General features: G+C 40.8%; 1 protein-coding gene across 3 annotated transcripts in view; it reads left to right on the top strand.

Moving 5' to 3' along the window:
* Positions 1-19096, top strand: part of EXD2 (exonuclease 3'-5' domain containing 2) — a 59014-nt gene that overhangs the window by 30289 nt on the left and 9629 nt on the right. For 2 of the 3 annotated variants that reach the window (XM_081830352.1, XM_081830354.1), the window contains 5 exons: positions 3954-4080; positions 10415-10746; positions 11987-12093; positions 12339-12474; positions 16948-17304. In XM_081830352.1, the coding sequence (XP_081686478.1) occupies positions 3954-4080; positions 10415-10746; positions 11987-12093; positions 12339-12474; positions 16948-17304 (1059 nt within the window). The remainder of the gene's footprint in view (positions 1-3953; positions 4081-10414; positions 10747-11986; positions 12094-12338; positions 12475-16947; positions 17305-19096) is intronic. The other variant, XM_081830353.1, reaches the window with a different exon arrangement.

The following is a 19096-nucleotide window of genomic DNA, read 5'->3' as shown; positions in this document are numbered from 1 at the left end:
GCTCAGCGGGCAGCCTGCTTCTCCCTCTCCCTCTGCCTGTCTCTCTGCCTACTTGCTCTCTCTCTCTGTCAGATAAATAAATAAAATCTTTAAAAAAAAATACACAAAAAACTTAAAAAAAAAATCTCTTCTTACCATTTTTTAGTATAAAATGGAATTTTATTTTAGCTTAGTAGTTTGTCTTATGTAAATACAACGCTTGTAAATTATCAAGCGTTTTCAAGAAATACATTGACATATTTACTGTAAGAAAAATTTAAATCTGTGAAAGTATTTAGAGTGTCACCCCAACAGGCACCTCTCACCAGGCCTCCCCCCCCACTCCCCCACGGGCACCACCTCCCCAGAGGTGTCCGCTGTCACTCTCTTCTGTTAGAGGCGGTGGGTGTAGGAGCTAAGAGTTGACCCTGGAGTGGGCTGTGCGGTGGCTGTCCCTCACTTCCCTAATCTGCAGCAATAATTAGGTTCCCGCCTCCCAGGATTGGTGTGAGGATTGCAAGAGTTAAACTGCGTGAAGAACTTGGAAAGAGTGTGTCACCCAGAGACAGTGCGGTATACTGCTGTGTTTGGCTCTTATTAATGTCCTCGTCATTGTTGTCATTGTCCCTACCTTCCTCAGAGCCCTCATCGATCAGTGCGTCCTTCCAAATCTCTTCTGTGCAATTACAGTCCTCTCCATGAATAGATAGAAATGAGAGGTGCACAAATTCTCCATTTCACTAAGCGCAGAATGACCATGCATCAAAATAAGAATTTGGCCAAAGCTGAATATTACCATGAACTTCTCTAGAAATAAGAATGAAGTATTTATTGGGCCTTTCCGTGTTTAATGAGATTTTTAAAAACATTTTAAAAATTATTATTATTTTATTGTTGAACACTTTAGTAGTAAAATTAGAAGCTTTTGCCATTATAGTTTAAGAGATTTGACATTATAGTGCAAAGATTATACTTCGCTCTATTAGCTATAGGTTGCTCCTGACATTTGCCATAAGTAGTTGTTACTTTCAATTGACGTTGGGAGGAGCACATTTTTTGGTAATGCTTTTCCTCTTACTCTTTAGATTTTGTGTTATATGTTACCCAGAGGTAATTTATTATAGAGATTGTTGTATATGACTTTGGAATCTTTCCTGTTGAATTGAAACGGCAAAGATGGCATCTTGTTTTTAATTAATTCTCAAGAAACGTGCAACCTTTCCAAATACGACATTTAAAAAAAGACTAATGACCTAAATGGAATCAAGTAGCTTAAAAATTAAGTACTGTCCTTCAACGGGGGTAATGATTTCAAGAATTAAAGAATAGCCGTGCTTGAAAAATTATACAGCTATTAAAAAGAATGAAATAGGGGTGCCTGGGTGGCTCAGTCGTTAAGCGTCTGCCTTTGGCTCAGATCATGATCCTGGGGTCCTGGGATTGAGCCCCACATTGGGCTACCTGCTCGGCGGGAAGCCTGTTTCTCCCTCTCCCACTTCCCCTACTTGTGTTCCCTCTCTCGCTGTGTCTCTCTCTGTCAAATAAATAAATAAAATCTTTAAAAAAAAAAAAAAGAATGAAATAAGTACATTTATACTTATCATGAATGGAAGTATCTGATATATTAAGTAATACAGCACATTGCAGAGCAAAAACCAGAACAGATACCAAAAACATGTAATCTCCTCCTCCGCTTAACCATCAGTTTATCTATTTGTGCATAGAAAAGGTCTGGAGAGGGGGGTGGGGGGATGGGTTAGCCCGGTGATGGGTATTAAGGAGGGCATGTACTGCATGGAGCACTGGGTGTTATACGAAGACAGTGAATCATGGAACACTACATCAAAAACCAATGATGTTGGGGCGCCTGGGTGGCTCAGTCGTTAAGCATCTGCCTTCGGCTCAGGCCGTGATCCCAGCGTCCTGGGATCGAGCCCCGCATCGGGCTCCCTGCTTGGCGGGAGGCCTGCTTCTCCCTCTCCTGCTCCCCCTGCTTGTGTTCCCTCTCTCGCTGTGTCTCTCTCTGTCAAATAAATAAATAAAATCTTCAAAAACAAAAAACTAATGATGTACTGTATAGTGACTAACATAACACAATAAAATTAAATTAAAAAAAAAAAAGAAAAGGTCTGGAGGGGCCACAGCCTACTGTTAGGAGTCATTATTCCTTAGGAGTGGAAGTATGGGGCGATAGACATTTACTTTTCACCTGTGATGCTTTCCTGTTGTCTGAACTTTTAATAATAAGCATTCATTACTTTTATAATTTCCAACAAAACAGAAGAGAGTTTTTTGTCTCCCAAAGCCTTAATTTTCATTAATTGAACCAAGACATTATGTATTTTTCCCTCAGTATGTCTGGACCTGTTTTTACTTTTTAGTCAGTACTGCCTTTGGGGGTAATGAAATCCATCAATTACTGCTGGTTTTGGTAGGGAAAGACTTCCTTTTCTTCATCATTATAATGATTTCATTTCCTACAGTACCTGAGGGAGTCCTGCTTGCAGTAACCCTGATGTGAACCCCCACCTCTAAGCTTCCTGTTCTAAAACTTCTAGTCTCTCACTTGGTAGCCAGGAAGTCAGCTCCACTTGTGTAGACCAATGTGTTCTTAATTTCACATTTATTTCTTGTTTGGAATCTCTGAACCTTGGACAAATTAATTTTTTCCGCCACCCTGCAGGTATTTTAATCAGAAAGTGTTTGAAGGGCAGAAAGGTTGTTGTCTTTTGTACCTTCAGTTTTCAAATTTGAAAAGTAATTACATGAATACTAGCCAATGCAAATGTAGAAACATATAAAGAAGATAGATAATCACCACAAATCCCATACCCAGAGATAATATCACTAACATGTGATTGATACCTTTCTAGTTATCTCTTTGTGCTTTGTTTCTCTCATAACTAGACTCATACACATATATCTGGAATGTGGTATATATATTAACATAAAGGGACCACAACATATGTTTTCTCCCACAGTCTCTTTTTACTTAACTAATATGTCATGGGCATCTTTTCACATCAATATAGATCCACATCCTTATTTTTTTTTTTTAAGATTTATTTATTTATTTTAGAGAGCAAAAGAGGGAGCATTCATATGAGTAGGGGGCAGGGGCAGAGGGAGAGAATCATTAAGTGGACTGCTGGCTGAACATGGAGCCCAGCAGGGCAGCAGAGGTGTGGGACTCCATCCCAGGACCCAGGAGATCATGACCTGAGCCAAAACCAAGAGTCAGATGCTTAACCGACTCAGCCACCCAGCTGCCCCATCCACATCCTTATTTTTAATAGCTGTATGGAATTTAATTGCATAGATATTTAACCAGCCTTTTGTTGATGGGCATTTAGGTTGTTTCTAATTCTTTGCTCCTATAAATGGTACTGCAGTGAAGATCATTTTATGTGCATTTGTCCTTAGGATAAATTCCTAGAAGTGGAATTCTTGAATCAGAGAATTTTCGTGTTCAAAATTTTGAAAGCTCTTTATTGTTAAACTATTTTCAATAAAGCTTATAAAAATGGACTGTTCACGAATTTTAAGATTTTTTATTTATTTATTTATTTGAGACAGAGAGAATGAGAGAGACAGAGAGCACATGAGAGGGGGGAGGGTCAGAGGGAGAAGCAGGCTCCCTGCCGAGCAGGGAGCCTGATGCGGGACTCGATCCCGGGACTCCAGGATCATGACCTGAGCCGAAGGCAGTCGCTTAACCAACTGAGCCACCCAGGCGCCCTGTTCATGAATTTTAGATTAGACTGATTCTTCATGCTCCACCAATAGTAGATAGTTATTGTTTTTAAATCTTTGCAATCTGATAGATAAATTATTTATAATTTTCATTTTATTTCGTTTGATGTCTAGTGAGTTTAAGTGTCTGCCATCTGTGTATTGGCCGTTTAAATGTCTTTTTTGATTTGCCTGTTCTTCTTTTGCCCATTTTTGATACATCACTTACTTATTTCTTATAGAAACAATTTGCTCTGTAATGGGCTCAGCCTGAAATCACTTGCTGAGACGGTTTTGAACTTTCCACTTGACAAGTCCCTTCTGCTTCGTTGTAGCAACTGGGATGCTGAGAATCTTACCGAGGACCAGGTACTTCTTATCAGAGTAGTTGAAGAATGGAAGAGCCATTGCTTATGAAGTATAATTCTTGTAATTGTAATCTTCAAATATAAGTATTGGGGGGAAATACTTGAAAAGAGACTCACTGAAGATAACTGGTTTGTAAATGGTACTTAAGTAACAGAGTAAGAGTCCCTATTGTGTTTTATATTTTGAGCATTTACTATATGCCAGGCATTTCAGAAAATGTAATTGTTTAATTATGAATACAAATGCATAATTAGAAAACCAAAGTGTTATAAGACATTGTAAGAAACAGTGTCTTCCTCCCACTCAGTGGCAACCAATTTCATTTCTTCCTGGTAATTACCATTATATATTTAAATTACATGCATATATTACTCTTTCTTATTTTTTAAATTATCTTTCGACTTCTTACAGTGGAAGACATGATTTAATATTCTTGTAATTCCTCTGTCCCCAAATACTTTTTCCCTTCCCCATCTTCCCAGTATAGCTAAATCATCATTTTTATCAGATTAATATCTACTTATATTGATATTATTTTAGCTGAGCCACATAGTAAGCTACAATTAAGTTTTTTTCTTATACAACTTTTTGTTTTCCTAGGAGTAATAATTTGTACTTTTGTTTGCTTTGTTTTCTATATACCTATTAACTGTTTCAAGCCTGGACTCTTTAATGGAACTCTACATCTTTTCTTGGCCGGTTCTGACACATGAGGTGACTTACTCCTTTTGTTTTCCCTTGGAGCTGTCCCTTCCAGACAGAACCCTTTGTCATCCTGCTTCTTTCCAAGAGCCCTGCTGCCCATCTCTGACCCTGGAATCTGCATTTACCCTCAGCCTAGGGAGTCCCTTCACCTTTCTTCTGGAGTAGATCCTCTGTCTTTCAAATTCCATGTCTTTTCCCTTCCTTTTCTTGGAGTACATTCAGAAAGGGAGCATAGGAAATTAATTTATGATACCCTGCATGTCTGAAAAGATATTGGCTTCACTGTCTATGAACTGATACTTTCACTGAGTACAGCAGTTTAGGGTGAAAATCATTTTCCTTCAGAATTTCAAAGGTAATGTTCCTGTCTTAGAGCTTCCAGTATTGATACTGAGCATGTCACTTGTTTTCCTTTCTGGAGAATCTTCATTTTATTCTTAGTTCTTTCTTTTTTTAAAGATTTTATTTATTTATTTGACAGAGAGAGACACAGCAAGAGAGGGAACACAAGTAGGGGGAGTGGGAGAGGGAGAAGCAGGCTCCCCACCGAGCAGGGAGCCCGATGCAGGGCTCAATCCCAGGACCCCAGGATCATGACCTGAGCCAAAGGCAGACGCTTAATGGCTGAGCCACCCAAGCGCCCCTATTCTTAGTTCCTAAAATTCAAGATGATATACATTAGTGTGGGCTATTTTTCATTTTAGTATTAGAAGCCAGTGGACCCTTTCAATCTGGAAGCTCATGTCTTTTAGTTCAGATTATTATTCTCATAATATTTCTTTGAAAATTTCCCTCCCTTTTTTTTCTAGAACTCATATTATTTGGATATTGGACCCCCTTGAATTGATCCTCTGATTTCCTAGGAAAAATATTTTCTCCCTGATTTTTCTATCTCTGTATGTTTTGTTTTACCTTCTGGGAAATTTCCTTAAGTTTATCTTCTAACATTTCTATTGAATTTTTAATTATTCCTGTCATAATTTTAAGTGACAAGAGATTCTTGGTCTCTTCTGAATATTCACTTTTAAAATTACTTTGTTTTTGTGTAATAGATACAGTATCTTCTGTTATCTTAGAGTATTAAAGATTTCTGAGGTTTTCTTCTTCCTGTATTGCTTCATTTTCCTCTGAGTTCCTTATTTGTTGATTGGGTCCATCAACTGTTGAATGAATAAGTAAAATGTGGTATAGCCTTATAATGGAATATTATTCAGAAATAAAAAGGACACATGGTACAACATGGATGCATCTTGAAAACATTATGCTAAGTGAAAGAAGCCAGTTGTAAAGTATCATATCAGATTCTATTTTTATGAAATGTTCAGAATATATAAATCTATAGAGACAACAGAAATTAATGGTAGCCTAGGGCTGAAAGAAGTAGAGGATGACTGCTAAAGGGAATAAGGTTTCTTTTTGAGGTGGTGGAAGTGTTTTAATATTGATTGTGGTGATGGGCTATGCAATTCTATAAGCTTACTAAAAATCCAGAACCTTGCACCATCTGAAAAGACATGTTTGGAACAATTGGAGACATTCTAGTAGAACTGTGTATTATTGTACTTTGTCACTTTTAAAGTTCTTGGGTGTGGTAATGGTGAGGTCATGTAGAAGAATGTCCTTGTTCTTAAGAAGTACATGCTGACGCATTTAGAGATGAAGTATCATAATAGCTGCAACTTAATTTTGAAATGTGTTCAGGTACAAAAAAGTGTGTGGTGTCCATATTATAAAGAGATAAAGCAAGTATTGACAGTTGTGAATGTCAGTTGGCATTATTATTCTTTTAACTTTTCTGTAGGTTTGAAAACTTTTAAAATAAAAAGTTGGGGAGGAGAAGTTAATTGCTACCAAATTTGAAGCCAAATTTGTGATCCTTATTATTGTGAGAATTCAGAATTTCCAAAGACTCTTATTCATTCTTTTTTTAAAATTTTTTTAAGTTTATTTATTTTCTTTAGTAACCTCTACACCCAACATGCAACTCGAACTCGCAATCCCAAGATCAAGGGTTGCACGCTCTTCCTACTGAGCCATCTAGGCGCCCCTGTTCATTCTTTATTTCAATATTTTGTTTTAATTATAAACATAAAGCTTAATGAGATTTTAGAAGATACAGAAAATGATACTTAAATTTGAATTTTAAGAAATGGATTGAGAACATAGCAAATATAGCCAGGGCTTTTGGACCAGTGGGCTTTATTATCAGTACCTATAGATCATAGTCACATGTCAGTAACTGAAACTCTTTTTTCTCAGGCTACTCAGTTTCTCCAGAGATGAATCTTCTAGTTTTCTGCCCAAGAGGTATAAGCCCCTTTGCTTATATTCTGGTTGCTGAGTGGGGAAAGGTATTGGTAGTTTCACCAATCCATATGTATACTTTCCCATAGTCCCTTTCTCAGGTGACACTTTGCCCCGCCATGCCAGGCCTGGTGTTACTAGATCCAGATCCTCTGTGAGTTAGCCATTATATGACTTAAACTTTTCCTTTTGGGGGGGTTAGAGAAGGAGTTATTGCCAGCCCTGTGGTATAAAGGAGAAGGTCTAGGGTTCTAAGTGTTCTTTATGAAGGCTTTCACCTTATCTTCTTGTTTTCACTCCTACTTGTACTTACTTTCACAGATACCTGGTGCTTCCCATTCCTAATGCTTTGCCATTCTCTGTGGCTCAAATTAACTTGATTCTTGGATTTTTGGCTTACCGCCCCCGTAGGCCTAGATTTTAGCCTTCTCTTGTTCTTCCTTCCAAAATGTTGTTATTGGAAAGATTTAGCTGATATCTTCAGGTTAACATTATCCTGTGAGAGAGTTTGGGAGTCAAATTATCTGAATTTGTTTTCTGCAGCTATTTCTGACTTTCTGTGACTCTAAGTAAGTCACTTCTTTGTGCCTTGGTTCCTTTCTTTCTTTCTTTTTTTAACAGTTTTATTGCGGTATCACTTACATACAATATAATTCAGGCATTTAAAGTATACAAATTGGGGCACCTGGCTGGCCCATTCTGTAGAGCATGTGACTCATAATCTCAGGGTCGTGAGTTCAAGCCCCATGTTGGACATGGAGCCTACTTAAAAAAAATAATAAAGTGTAAAAATCAATGGATTTTAGTATTTTTATAGAGTTGTGCAACCATCACCACTATCTAATTTTAGAACATTTTTATTACCCCAAAAAGAAACTCCATACTGATTAGCAGTCACTTCCCATCCTACAGTCACATTCCATCCCCCCCACAACACCCTAACACTAGGCAACCACTAATCTACCTTTTTGTCTTTATACATTTGTCTATTTTGGACATTTCATATAAATGGAATCATACAATATATGGTCATTTGTGATTGGCTTCTTAATTTTGCATGTTTTTGTGGTTCATTCATGTTATAACATTTATTGGTACTTAATTTCTTCTTATTGCTATGCAATACTCCATTATATGGTTATACTACATTTTGTTTATCCATTCATCAGTTGGTGGAGATTTGGATGGCTTTCATTTTTTGGCTGTTATGAAGAATGCCACTATGAATATTTGTGTATAAAATTTTGTGTGGACATATGTCATATGTTTTTACTTATCTTGGGTATATACCTAGGAGTGGAATTGCTGGGTCATAAACTTTATGTTTAATTGTTTAAGGAACTGCCAGACTGTTTGCAAAGTAGCTGTACCATTTTATATTCTTACCGGCAAAGTATGAAGGTTCCAATTTTCCACATCCTCACCAACACTTGTTACTGTCTATCTTTTTGATTAGAGCCATACTAGTAGGTATGAAATGGTATTTCATTGTGGTTTTGATTTACATTTCCCTGGTGGCTAATGATGCTGAACATCTTTTCATGTGCTTGTTGGCTATTTGTATATTTTCTTTGGAGAAGCATCTATTCAAATCCTTTGCTCGTATTTTAATTGAGTTGTTTTTATATTGTTGACTTTTAAGAGTTCTTTATATATTTTGGACACTAGTCCCTTATTAGATATATAATGTGTAAATATTTCCTCCCATTTTTCAGGTGGTCTTTTCACTTACTTGGTTGAGGTCACCATTTGAAGCAAAAAGGGTTTTAATTTTGATGATGCCCAGTTAATATATTTTTTTGCTTATCACTTATGCTTTTGGTGTTGTATCCAAGAAATCATTGCCTACTCCAAGGTCATGAACATTTACTCCTATGTTTTCTTTTACAAGTCTTAGGTTTTAGCTCTTACATTTATGTTTATGATCCATTTTGAGTTAATTTTTGTGTGTGATATGAGGTAGGGGTCCAATTTTATTTTTTTACATGTGGTCATCCAGTTGTCTCAACAGTATCTGTTGAAAGTGCCTTGGTTTCCTTAACAGTTTGTTAAAAAGCACTTTATTTTTTTTTAAAGATTTTATTTATTTATTTGAGAGAGAGTGAGAGAGAGAATGAGTGGGAGGAGGGGCAGAGGGAGAAGGAGAAGCAGACTCTCCACTGAGCAGGGAGCCTGACACAGGGCTCGATCCCAGGACCCGGGGATCACGACCTGAGCTGAAGGCAGACATTTAACCAACTGAACCACCCAGGCGCCCCTGAAAAGCACTTTAAACTCTTAACATTCAAGCACACTTTTCCTGTGGGAGACAACCTGCTGGTAGATGTATAGATTGTTGAGTCTAGGTGGAAGATTTTATCCAAACCTATTTTATTCTAAACAGCATAAAAAATCCTTCCTAATAGTATTACTTACCAGGCTTGGTTACTAAAGATAAATTAAAGGAATTTTAAAGTCTTTACTTCCTTTGTTGGGAAAAGCTATTAATGATAGTTTTGGCTACTTTTATTTATGACCAGCTTTTCCGTCACCAGTGGCTTGGGAGGGTGGCTTACCATTATTAAATAAATAAATTACAGAAATGAGCCCTTGTGACTTTTGATTTGAGGCCCATGCTTGAAACCCATGCTTGTTTTCCACATCTTAATGGCAGGTTGTTTCTGATTGAAAGTCACACAGCCCTCTCAGTAAATCTTGTTTTCAGGTGTTCTAGATCATGGCCACCTCCAAAGTGAATTTCATGTACTAGTTGTCAAACTTGTGGTGACTACACTCACCCAAACTTGAGAAAAATCTGTCTATCAGGTTTGGTAACAGATAGAAAGAAACTTCACTGGGTTTATATAGGTTAGGATTTTTGAGTATTCAGAGTAAGTCATTATTTTAACATAGACAAGAAACATGAAGATTGATTATACTATTCAGTTTACTTTTGTATAGTGTGAAATAGTTCATCATAAAAGGCTTTTAAGAAGTACATGGTGCACGGGGCACCTTGGTGGCTCAGTCGTTGAGCGTCTGCCTTCGGCTCGGGTCGTGATCCCGGGGTCCTGGGATCGAGCCCTGCATGGGGCTCCCTGCTCCGCGGGAGGCCTGCTTCTCCCCCTCCCACTCTCCCTGCTTGTGTTCCCTCTCTTGCTGTGTCTCTCTCTGTCAAATGAATAAATAAAATCTTTAAAAAAAAAAAAAAAAGTACATGGTGCTTAGGGTATTATACATCTTGAATTAGAATCCTGAAAGTTGTCTGCATCTTTGTGATTGACTTGGAAATTGCACTTTCTGGTTTGCCTTCCAGATTCCACTGATCTCTGACTTTTCTCTTCAGGTGATTTATGCTGCCAGGGATGCCCAGATTTCAGTGGCTCTCTTTCTCCGTCTTCTTGGATACCCTTTCTCTAGGAATTCAACTCTAGATGAAAACGATGACCACATGGGCTGGAGAAAAGTCTTGGAAAATTGCCAGGATGTGGTAGACATCCCATTCCGAAGCAAAGGACTCAGCCGACTTGGGGAAGAGGTTAATGGGGAAGCAGCAGAAGCTCAGCAGAAGCCAAGACATAAGAAGTCTAAGACAGATGGAATGATGGCAGGCAACCACCAAGGGAGAGATCCCAGAAAGCATAAAAGAAAGCCCCTGGGGGTGGGCTATTCGGCCAGGTAACTGAGTTGTTCTCTGTCTGGTAGAGAGGCTCAGAGGCCCAGCCTCCAGCAAAAGGCATGATGCTTCATCTTGAGTCTGGGGAGAAGGTTGTGTGGTAGGGTAGCAGGTGCTCCAGGGGTTAAATTTTTTTTTCCCCAGAGGTTAATTTTATTTTTTCCTTTCCTTCAAGGACATTTGGAGCTATCCTTTGATCTATTTGTGTATTTTCCTCCTTTTCCCCTTCTTTTACTTTGTAATTTTTAGAATTGAGTGGATATAAGGAGAGCTTACCCTAGCTTTGTCACTGATCCTGATATGACCTGAGCCTTGTAACTTCTCTAGTTATAAATGAGGGTATAATTATTACTCCTTGCTTGCTCAGGATAGCTGCGAAAATGAATAACATGAATTTTCCTCATACATTTCAGGAGAAATGCATCATCTGATTTCCTGCTCATTTGGTATTTGATTATTTAGAAAGGCATCCAGCTCTAAGCCAGTATCATTCTCTAACCAGTGAGAGTTTTTCTGTACGACTTACGCCTCTGTTGCAAAAAGATGACTAATAAGTACTTTGGAGTGGAAGTTTGGTCCCCGTAGCAGAGTGCCTTTAGGAATTGGATGATTAAATTGAAGCAAGTATTGCGTATGAGCCAGAAATAAACCCATGTGGCCCTCATTACTTTAGCTTGAAGTTCTTTAATTTTGATTGACTTTGTTTAACCCAATGATTACTCTGTAGAGCAGTTTTCTTAGTGCTTTGCTCCTGTTCGCTTTCACATCAGAGCTGTGTGTATATACTACCCAACTCACTCCTTGTTCCATAAATACAAGAACTAGATACATGAATTCATTTTTTGTTCCTAGCCCATGCAGTTGGAGGAACAGACATGATTTTTTTTTGCCCTATTTGTTTTTTCCCATAAATATAATGTTTGACCCTAGTGTTGAGAATAGCTGGAGTCACTCAGAAGACAACATGGGAGGGGCGACTGGGTGGCTGTCAGTTAAGCGTCTGCCTTCGGCTCAGGTCATGTGGGATCAAGCCCCGCATTGGGCTCCCTGCTCAGCGGAGAGCCTACTTCTCCGTCTCCCTCTGCTGCTCTCCCTGCTTGTGTGCTCTTTCTCAATCTCTCTCTGCCAAATAAATAAATAAAATCTTAAAAAAAAAAAAAAAAAAAGACAACATGGGAGGCAACCGATACCTTGGCCCAGAGCTAGCTTCCAGTTTTAGATTAATCTCTCCTTTCCCTGCAGAAAATCACCCCTCTATGATAACTGCTTCCTCCATGCTCCTGATGGACAGCCCCTCTGCACTTGTGACCGAAGGAAAGCTCAGTGGTACCTGGACAAAGGCATTGGAGGTGTGAGACTTACCTGTCCTGTTTCATCTACATTTAGGTGCACGTGGGTACTGGCAGGAGTGGAGAGAGAGACAAGGGGCAGGGAGGGATAGAAGAAGGCAGAACGACCTTGACACAAGTGGGACGTGGCTATTCAGAAGCCAGAAATCATGATCTCTGCCAGGACACTGCAGAGAACATTTCAGGTGGGGCTTCTTTCCTGAGGGACAGGTGGGCAAACATTGACCTCTTATCTTTTCTCTAAGAGCTGGTGAGTGAGGAGCCTTTTGTGGTCAAGCTACAGTTTGAACCTGCAGGAAGACCCGAATCTCCAGGAGACTATTACTTGATGGTTAAAGAGAACCTGTGTGTAGTCTGTGGCAAGAAAGACTCGTACATTCGGTGAGTGTGGGGTTGGGCCACCCAGACTCTGCCTCTGATGGAAACTGCCTTTGTAGCCACATGTGGAGCTCTCAGGTCTTGGTTGAATCTGCCAACTTTGGCTGAGACTTGTCTGTAGGGGTCATCCCAGTTTTCCTGAGAACTTCTCCCCTCTGTGTGGTCCTGCTGTCGTGCTCTCCTGCCTATCCTGAGCCCTGTTCTTGGTTTTAAGAATGCAGTACTCTTCTTAGTAACAGTTTGCCATAAAGAGAGTGGTTCCCCTTTGCTCATAAAAGACTGGGGACCCATTTCCTTCAGAAGCTGCCTTTCTCTTTGTGTCCTTATAATCTTCCCATGAGTGGCTCACAACTTTCTGAGCCTTGATACTGTTCATGGAGTGCAGGCATACCTAGGCATACCTCAGAGGTATTGCAGGTCTGTTCCCAGCGCACCATCATAAAGCAAATACCACAATAAAGTGAGTGAGTCAGGGGTGCCTGGCCGGCTTAGTTGGTGGGGCGTGCGATTCTTGATCTTGGGGTTGTAAGTTCGAGGCCCACGTTGGATGTTGAGATTACTTAAAAATAAAATCTTTAGGGGTGCCTGGGTGGCTCAGTCAATTAAATGGCCAACTCTTGATTTCAGCTCAGGACATGATCTTAGGGTCATGAGATCAAGCCACATTGGGGTCCATGCTGGGCATGGAGCCTGCTTAAGATTCTCTCTCTCCCTCTGCTCCTACCCACCCCCACTCACACTCTGTCTCTTTCTGAATAAATAAATAAATAAATAAAATCTTTAAAAAAAAATGTGAGTCAAATGAATTTTCTGGTTTTCCCAGTCATTTAAAAATTACGTTTACACTATACTGTAGACTGTTAGTTGTGCAGTAATGTTATATCTAAAAAAACAATGTATATACTTTCTTTTTTTTTTTAAGATTTTATTTATTTATTTGACAGAGACATGGCGAGAGAGGGAACACAAGCAGGGGGTGTGGGAGAGGGAGAAGCAGGCTTCCCGCTGAGCAGGGAGCCCGATGCGGGGCTCGATCCCAGGACCCTGGGATCATGACCTGAGGCGAAGGCAGACGCTTAACGACTGAGCCACCCAGGCGCCCCGCAATGTATATACTTTCATTTAAAAATACTTTATTGCTGGGGTGCCTGGCTGGCTCAATTGGTTAAGCATCCGACTCTTGATGTTGGCTCAAGTCATGATCTCAAGGTCGTGAGATCCAGCCCTGCGTCAGGCTCTGTGCTGAGCGTGGAGCCTGCTTGAGCTTCTCTCTCTCCATCTCCTTCTGCCCCTCCCCCCCTGCTCACTCTCTCTATATAAAACAAAAGAAAACAAAACAAAACCTTTATTGCTGGAGCACCTGGCTGGCTCAGCCAGTAGAGGATGTGACTCTTGATTCTTGGGGTCATGAATTTGAGCCACATGTTGGGTGTAGAGATTACTTTAAAAATAAATAATTAATGAATAAAAATACTCTGTTGCTGAAAAATGCTCACCACATCTGAGCTTTTAGTGAGCCGTAATCTTTTTTCTGGGGGAGGTTATTGCCATGATGTTGACGGTTGCTGACTGATCAGGGTGGTGAAAATAAGACAACAGTGAAGTTTGCTGCAGTCAATTAACTCTTCATGAATGATTACTCTGTAGCATGTGATGTTGTTTGATAGCATTTCGCCCATAGCAGAACTTCTTCCAAAATGGAGTTAGTCCTCTCAGATTTTACCATGGCCTAGTCAACTAAGTTTATGTAGTATTTTAAATCCATTGTTGTCATTTCAACAAGCTTCACAGCCTCTTCACCAGGAGTAGATCCCATCTCAAGAAACCTCTTTCTTTGCTCATTCAACAAGATGCAACTCCTCATCCTTTTAAGTTTTATCATGAGATAAAACAATGGCTGCAATTCAGTCCCATCTTCAGGCTCCACTTCTAATTCCGGTTCTCTTGCTGTTTCCCACCACATCTGCAGTTACTTCCTCCACCAAAGTCTTAAACCCCTCAAAGTCATCCATGAGGGCTAGAGACTCCTGTTAATTACTGTTGGTATTTTGACCTCTTCCCATGAATCATGAATGTTCTTCATGGCATCTAGAATGGTGAATCCTTTCCGGAAGGTTTTCAGTTTACTTTGCCCAGATCCATTAGAGGAATCTCTATTTATGGTAGCTATAGCCTTATGAAATGTATTTCTTAAATAATAAGACTTAAAAATCAAAATTACTGCTTGATCCACAGGCTGCAGAATAGATGCCGTGTTAGCAGACCTGAAAAGAACATTAATCTTGTATATCTATCAGAGTTCTTGGGTGACCAGTTATACTATCAATGAGCAGTAATATTTTATTTTTTAAAGATTTTATTTTTATTTATCTGAGAAAGAGCACAGAGCATGAGCGGGGGCTGAGGGACACAGGGAGGGGGACAAGCAGACTCTCCACTGAGGAGGGAGCCTGATATGGGGCTCAGTCCCAGGACCCTGGGATCATGACCTGAGCCAAAGGTAGACCCTCAGCTGACTGAGCCACCCAGGCACCCCCAGCAGTAATATTTTAAAAGGAATTTTGTGGGTTTTTTTTCCTGCCTAGTAGTCCCAGCAGTGGGATTAAAATATTCAGTAAACCATGTGGTAAACAGATATGCTCTCATCCAGGCTTTGTCGTTCCATTTAGAGAGCACAGGCAGAGTAGATTTAGCATAATTCTGAAGGGCTCTGGGATTTTTGGAATGGTCCATGAGCATTGGCTTCAACTTAAAGTCACCAGCTGCATTAGTCCCAAATAAGAGAGTCAGCCTGGCTTTTGAAGTTTTGAAGCCAGGCACTGACTTCTCCTCTTTAGCTATGAAAATCCTAGATGGCATCTTCTTGCAGTCGAAGGCTGTTTCATCCACAGTGAAAATCTGCTGTTAAGTGTAGCCACCTTCGTTAATGATCTTAGCTAGATCTTCTGCATAACTCACTGCAGCTTCTACATCAGCCCTTGGGGCTTCATCTTGTACTTTGATGTTTAGGGAGATGGTTTCTTCCCTTAAACTTCATGAACCAACTCAGCTAGCTTCAGACTTTTCTTCTGCAGCTTCCTCACCTGTTTCAGCCTTCACAGAATTGAAGAGAGTTAGGGCCTTGCTCTGGATTAGGCTTTGGCTTAAGATAACCGAATGGCTGGTTTGGTCTTCTGTCCAGACCACTAACCTTTCTCCATGTCAGCAGTAAGGCTGTTTGGTTTGCATAGCATTTATGTGTTCACTGGAGCAGCACTTTTAATTGCCTTCAAGGACTTCTCCTGTGCAGTCACAACTTAGCTAACTGCAGCAGGAGGCCTAGCTTTTGGTCTGTCTTGGCTTTCGACCTGCCTTCCTCACTAAATGTAATCATTTCTAGCTTTTGATTTAAAGTGGGAGACATGCCTCTCTTCTTTTCACCTGAACACTTAGAGGTCATTGTAGTAGGTTATTAACTGGCCTGATATCAATATCATTGCATCTCAAGGAGTAAGGAGGCCCGAGGAAAGGGAGAGCGACACAGGAATGGCCGGTTGGTGAGGCAGTCAGAACACACACATTTATCTATTGAGTGCGCTGTCTTATGTGGGCATGGTTCATGGCCTCCCAAAACAATTACTATAGTGACACCTAGGATAGTGATCACAGATCAGCATAACAAATATAGTAATAATGAAAAAGTTTGAAATGTTGGGAGAATTATCAAAATGTGACACAGAGACACAAAGTGAACAAATGCTGTTGGGAAAAAAAACGGGGCCAATAGACTTGCTTGATGCAGAGTTGCCACAGACTTTCAATTTGTAAAAAATGCAGTATCTGCAAAGTGCAGTAAAATGAGGTATGCCTGTATTCGGAGACCTGAAGGCACACTTTGGCTCTACTCCCTGGCTTCAGTGGAGTAACTCACTTTCCTACTCTCCTCTTACAAAGTGAAACAAATAGTTGTGAATGCCAAGAGTTTTTACTGAGAGCTCAGTTCTCCTTAGAAAAGAACGATGGGCCTTGATGAGCCACGGACATAGTCTGAGTAAGGGGTTCCTCAGATGAGGAAATTTGCTTTTTTTAGGTCACCAGGCTTCCAAAATTTCAGGAGTAGAGGGACCCGCTACATGCTTTGAGAGAGTTATTTTCCAGATGTTAAAGGTCATTAGAATTTTTTTTTAATTCTCTGATACTTGTCCTTCTGGGAGCACAGTTGTTATTAGCCTTCCCCTGCCTTGGCCCTCCGCTGACTCTTGCTAGCAGGTGGTATGAACTTGCTCCTCGGAGAGAGGAAACTAAGGCACAGCTAGGTAGGTAGGCCGAGAGTGGAAGAAGCAGTATTGCCTTTATGTAATCTCTCTTGGGTTGTGGTGCCCAAGGCTTCTCAGTCCTGTGTAGGCCCAGATGAGAATCCCAGTGGCCTGCCTTCTAGCTCTACCTGTGTTCTGTGTCCTTTGCTAACGAGCACTGCCTTCTGGGTGGGCTTGGCAGGAAGAACGTGATTCCACATGAGTACCGGAAGCACTTCCCCATTGAGATGAAGGACCACAACTCGCACGATGTGCTTCTGCTCTGCACCTCCTGCCACGCCATCTCTAACTACTATGACAACCACCTGAAGCAGCAGCTGGCCAGGGAGTTCCAGGCCCCCATTGGCTCCGAGGAGGGTCTGCGCCTGCTGGAAGACCCTGAGCGCCGGCAGGTACGCTCTGGGGCCAGGGCCCTGCTCAACGCAGAGAGCCTGCCTGCTCATCGAAAGGAGGAGCTTTTGCAAGCACTCAGAGAGTTTTACAACACAGACACAGTCACGGATGAGATGCTTCAAGAGGCTGCTGGCCTGGAGACAAGGTACAGTGGACAGTTCTGGTCTGAGAAAGGATTGAGGAATAACCCAGTGGCATTAACCCTGACTACTTAGTGAGGGTGCTTGCCAGGAAGGGGGTAGGGCATTAGCCATTTAGGTGCAGAGCATAGCCTCTCTTCTCCCATTGAGTGTCTTAAAAGACCTTAAAATACCATAGGGCTGGGAGAGAAGAATCTGTTTGAGAATTTCCTTTCCATAGGAGACTTGCCTTCTGTCCTTGACCCTTTAGGGTCATCTACGTCCAGTCGTTTTCATGATTAGCAGATGAGTTCAAATGCAGTGGAGCAGTGCCTTAGACATTCTATGCAGAAGTAAATCCTAAAGTCAGCACAGGAGATGAAAATAATACTCAAAAAATACCCTCGAGTCTCTGAAGTTGCTCATGAGTACGACGTTTGTGGCTTTGTGTCTTATCTTACCCAGGTCTGTGGGAACTGAGACCAATGATTGGATTCATGTTCGCTGTCTCACCTGCACTCAGGGTCCTGGCCCACCGAATAGAATATTGGCCAGAATTGCTCTTACCGTTCATATGATTTTTCTCCTTTTTCCTTCCTTCTTTGCTTTTTCTCCTTCCCCATGAGTACAGAGTTGAACTCGTGACTTAATTCAGTGTTCCTCAATGAGAAGCCGATGGTCCTGAGAAATGAATGGGTACACGGCTGAGTGAAAGAGACTGGGCCACCTGCTCTAGTTTCACTTCCCATGATCACTTTTCCAGTAGTACTAGGGCCTGATAAGTTCACAAAACTGTGAGAGTGATGCTGGTGGCCTGTACAGTTTCAAGACCCAAAAATCTTAAAGGTAGCAGCAAACATTTATCAAACAAATAGTTATAGATATCCTCATCTACTTAACCAAGCTAATAAACTTTCTATAAATTACCTTAATTGGTTCTTCTAACAACCCTATGAAATAGGATTTAGATTTCTTACTGGTAACTGCTAGCATTATGTCTTGCATTTTTAAAATATTTTGAAGTTAAAAAAGCATCACTAATGAGTTTTATCCTTATAACTATTTTACGAGGTTGTAGAATAGATGTTATTTTCCAAGTTTTATGTTCGCTACCCTGAGGTTAAAGTTAAGTAACTTACCAAGGTCTGATGAAAAATTAATGAGACTGGTTCCTTTGGCCAATTCCCAGATGTATTTGCTAAAACAACTAAACTTTCCCCTTTCAGCCACAGGCCTTTCTAACCAATCGCCTTGCTGACTTGGATAGAGGGATGCTGGACTTGGATGTCTGGGGCCGAGAAGAGTAGCTGTTTGCGGGGGCACGTTAGTGGCACACTTGGGAGCTAAGCAGTGAAGTGGCTGCAGATCCCGAGAGGGCACTAGCACTGCTAGAATGGGGAGAGGGTATTGAGAGGGAGGACTGAGAGTGGGGTATGGATGCAAGGAGGGGAACTGAGTCCATAGGGTAGGGGCTTCCTCAAGAAAAGTAGTCGTTACTCACAGGAGGTGAAAGCACTGTTGGCAGGGCATCAGAGCACTTTTTAAGGTCTCTCTGCTTAGTTAGGAAGGAGGCAGGGATTCATCTTCCATTGAACAGCACCGGCTGCACAACAGACTATTTCATAGGGACCAAAACATGTCTCTCATGGATGTGGTTTGGCATTCTTTTTTATTTTTTTTTTATTTTTTAAAGATTTTTATTTATTTATTTTGAGACAGAGAGAATGAGAGACAGAGAGCATGAGAGGGAGGAGGGTCAGAGGGAGATGCAGACTCCCTGCCGAGCAGGGAGCCCGATGCGGGACTCGATCCCGGGAC

Source organism: Leptonychotes weddellii, chromosome 9 (assembly GCF_054177405.1).
Source record: "Leptonychotes weddellii isolate Sample4059 chromosome 9, ASM5417740v2, whole genome shotgun sequence".
Classification (NCBI taxonomy): domain Eukaryota; kingdom Metazoa; phylum Chordata; class Mammalia; order Carnivora; family Phocidae; genus Leptonychotes; species Leptonychotes weddellii.
The sequence above is the reverse complement of the archived record's forward strand: the minus strand, read 5'-3'. Positions and strand labels throughout refer to the sequence as shown.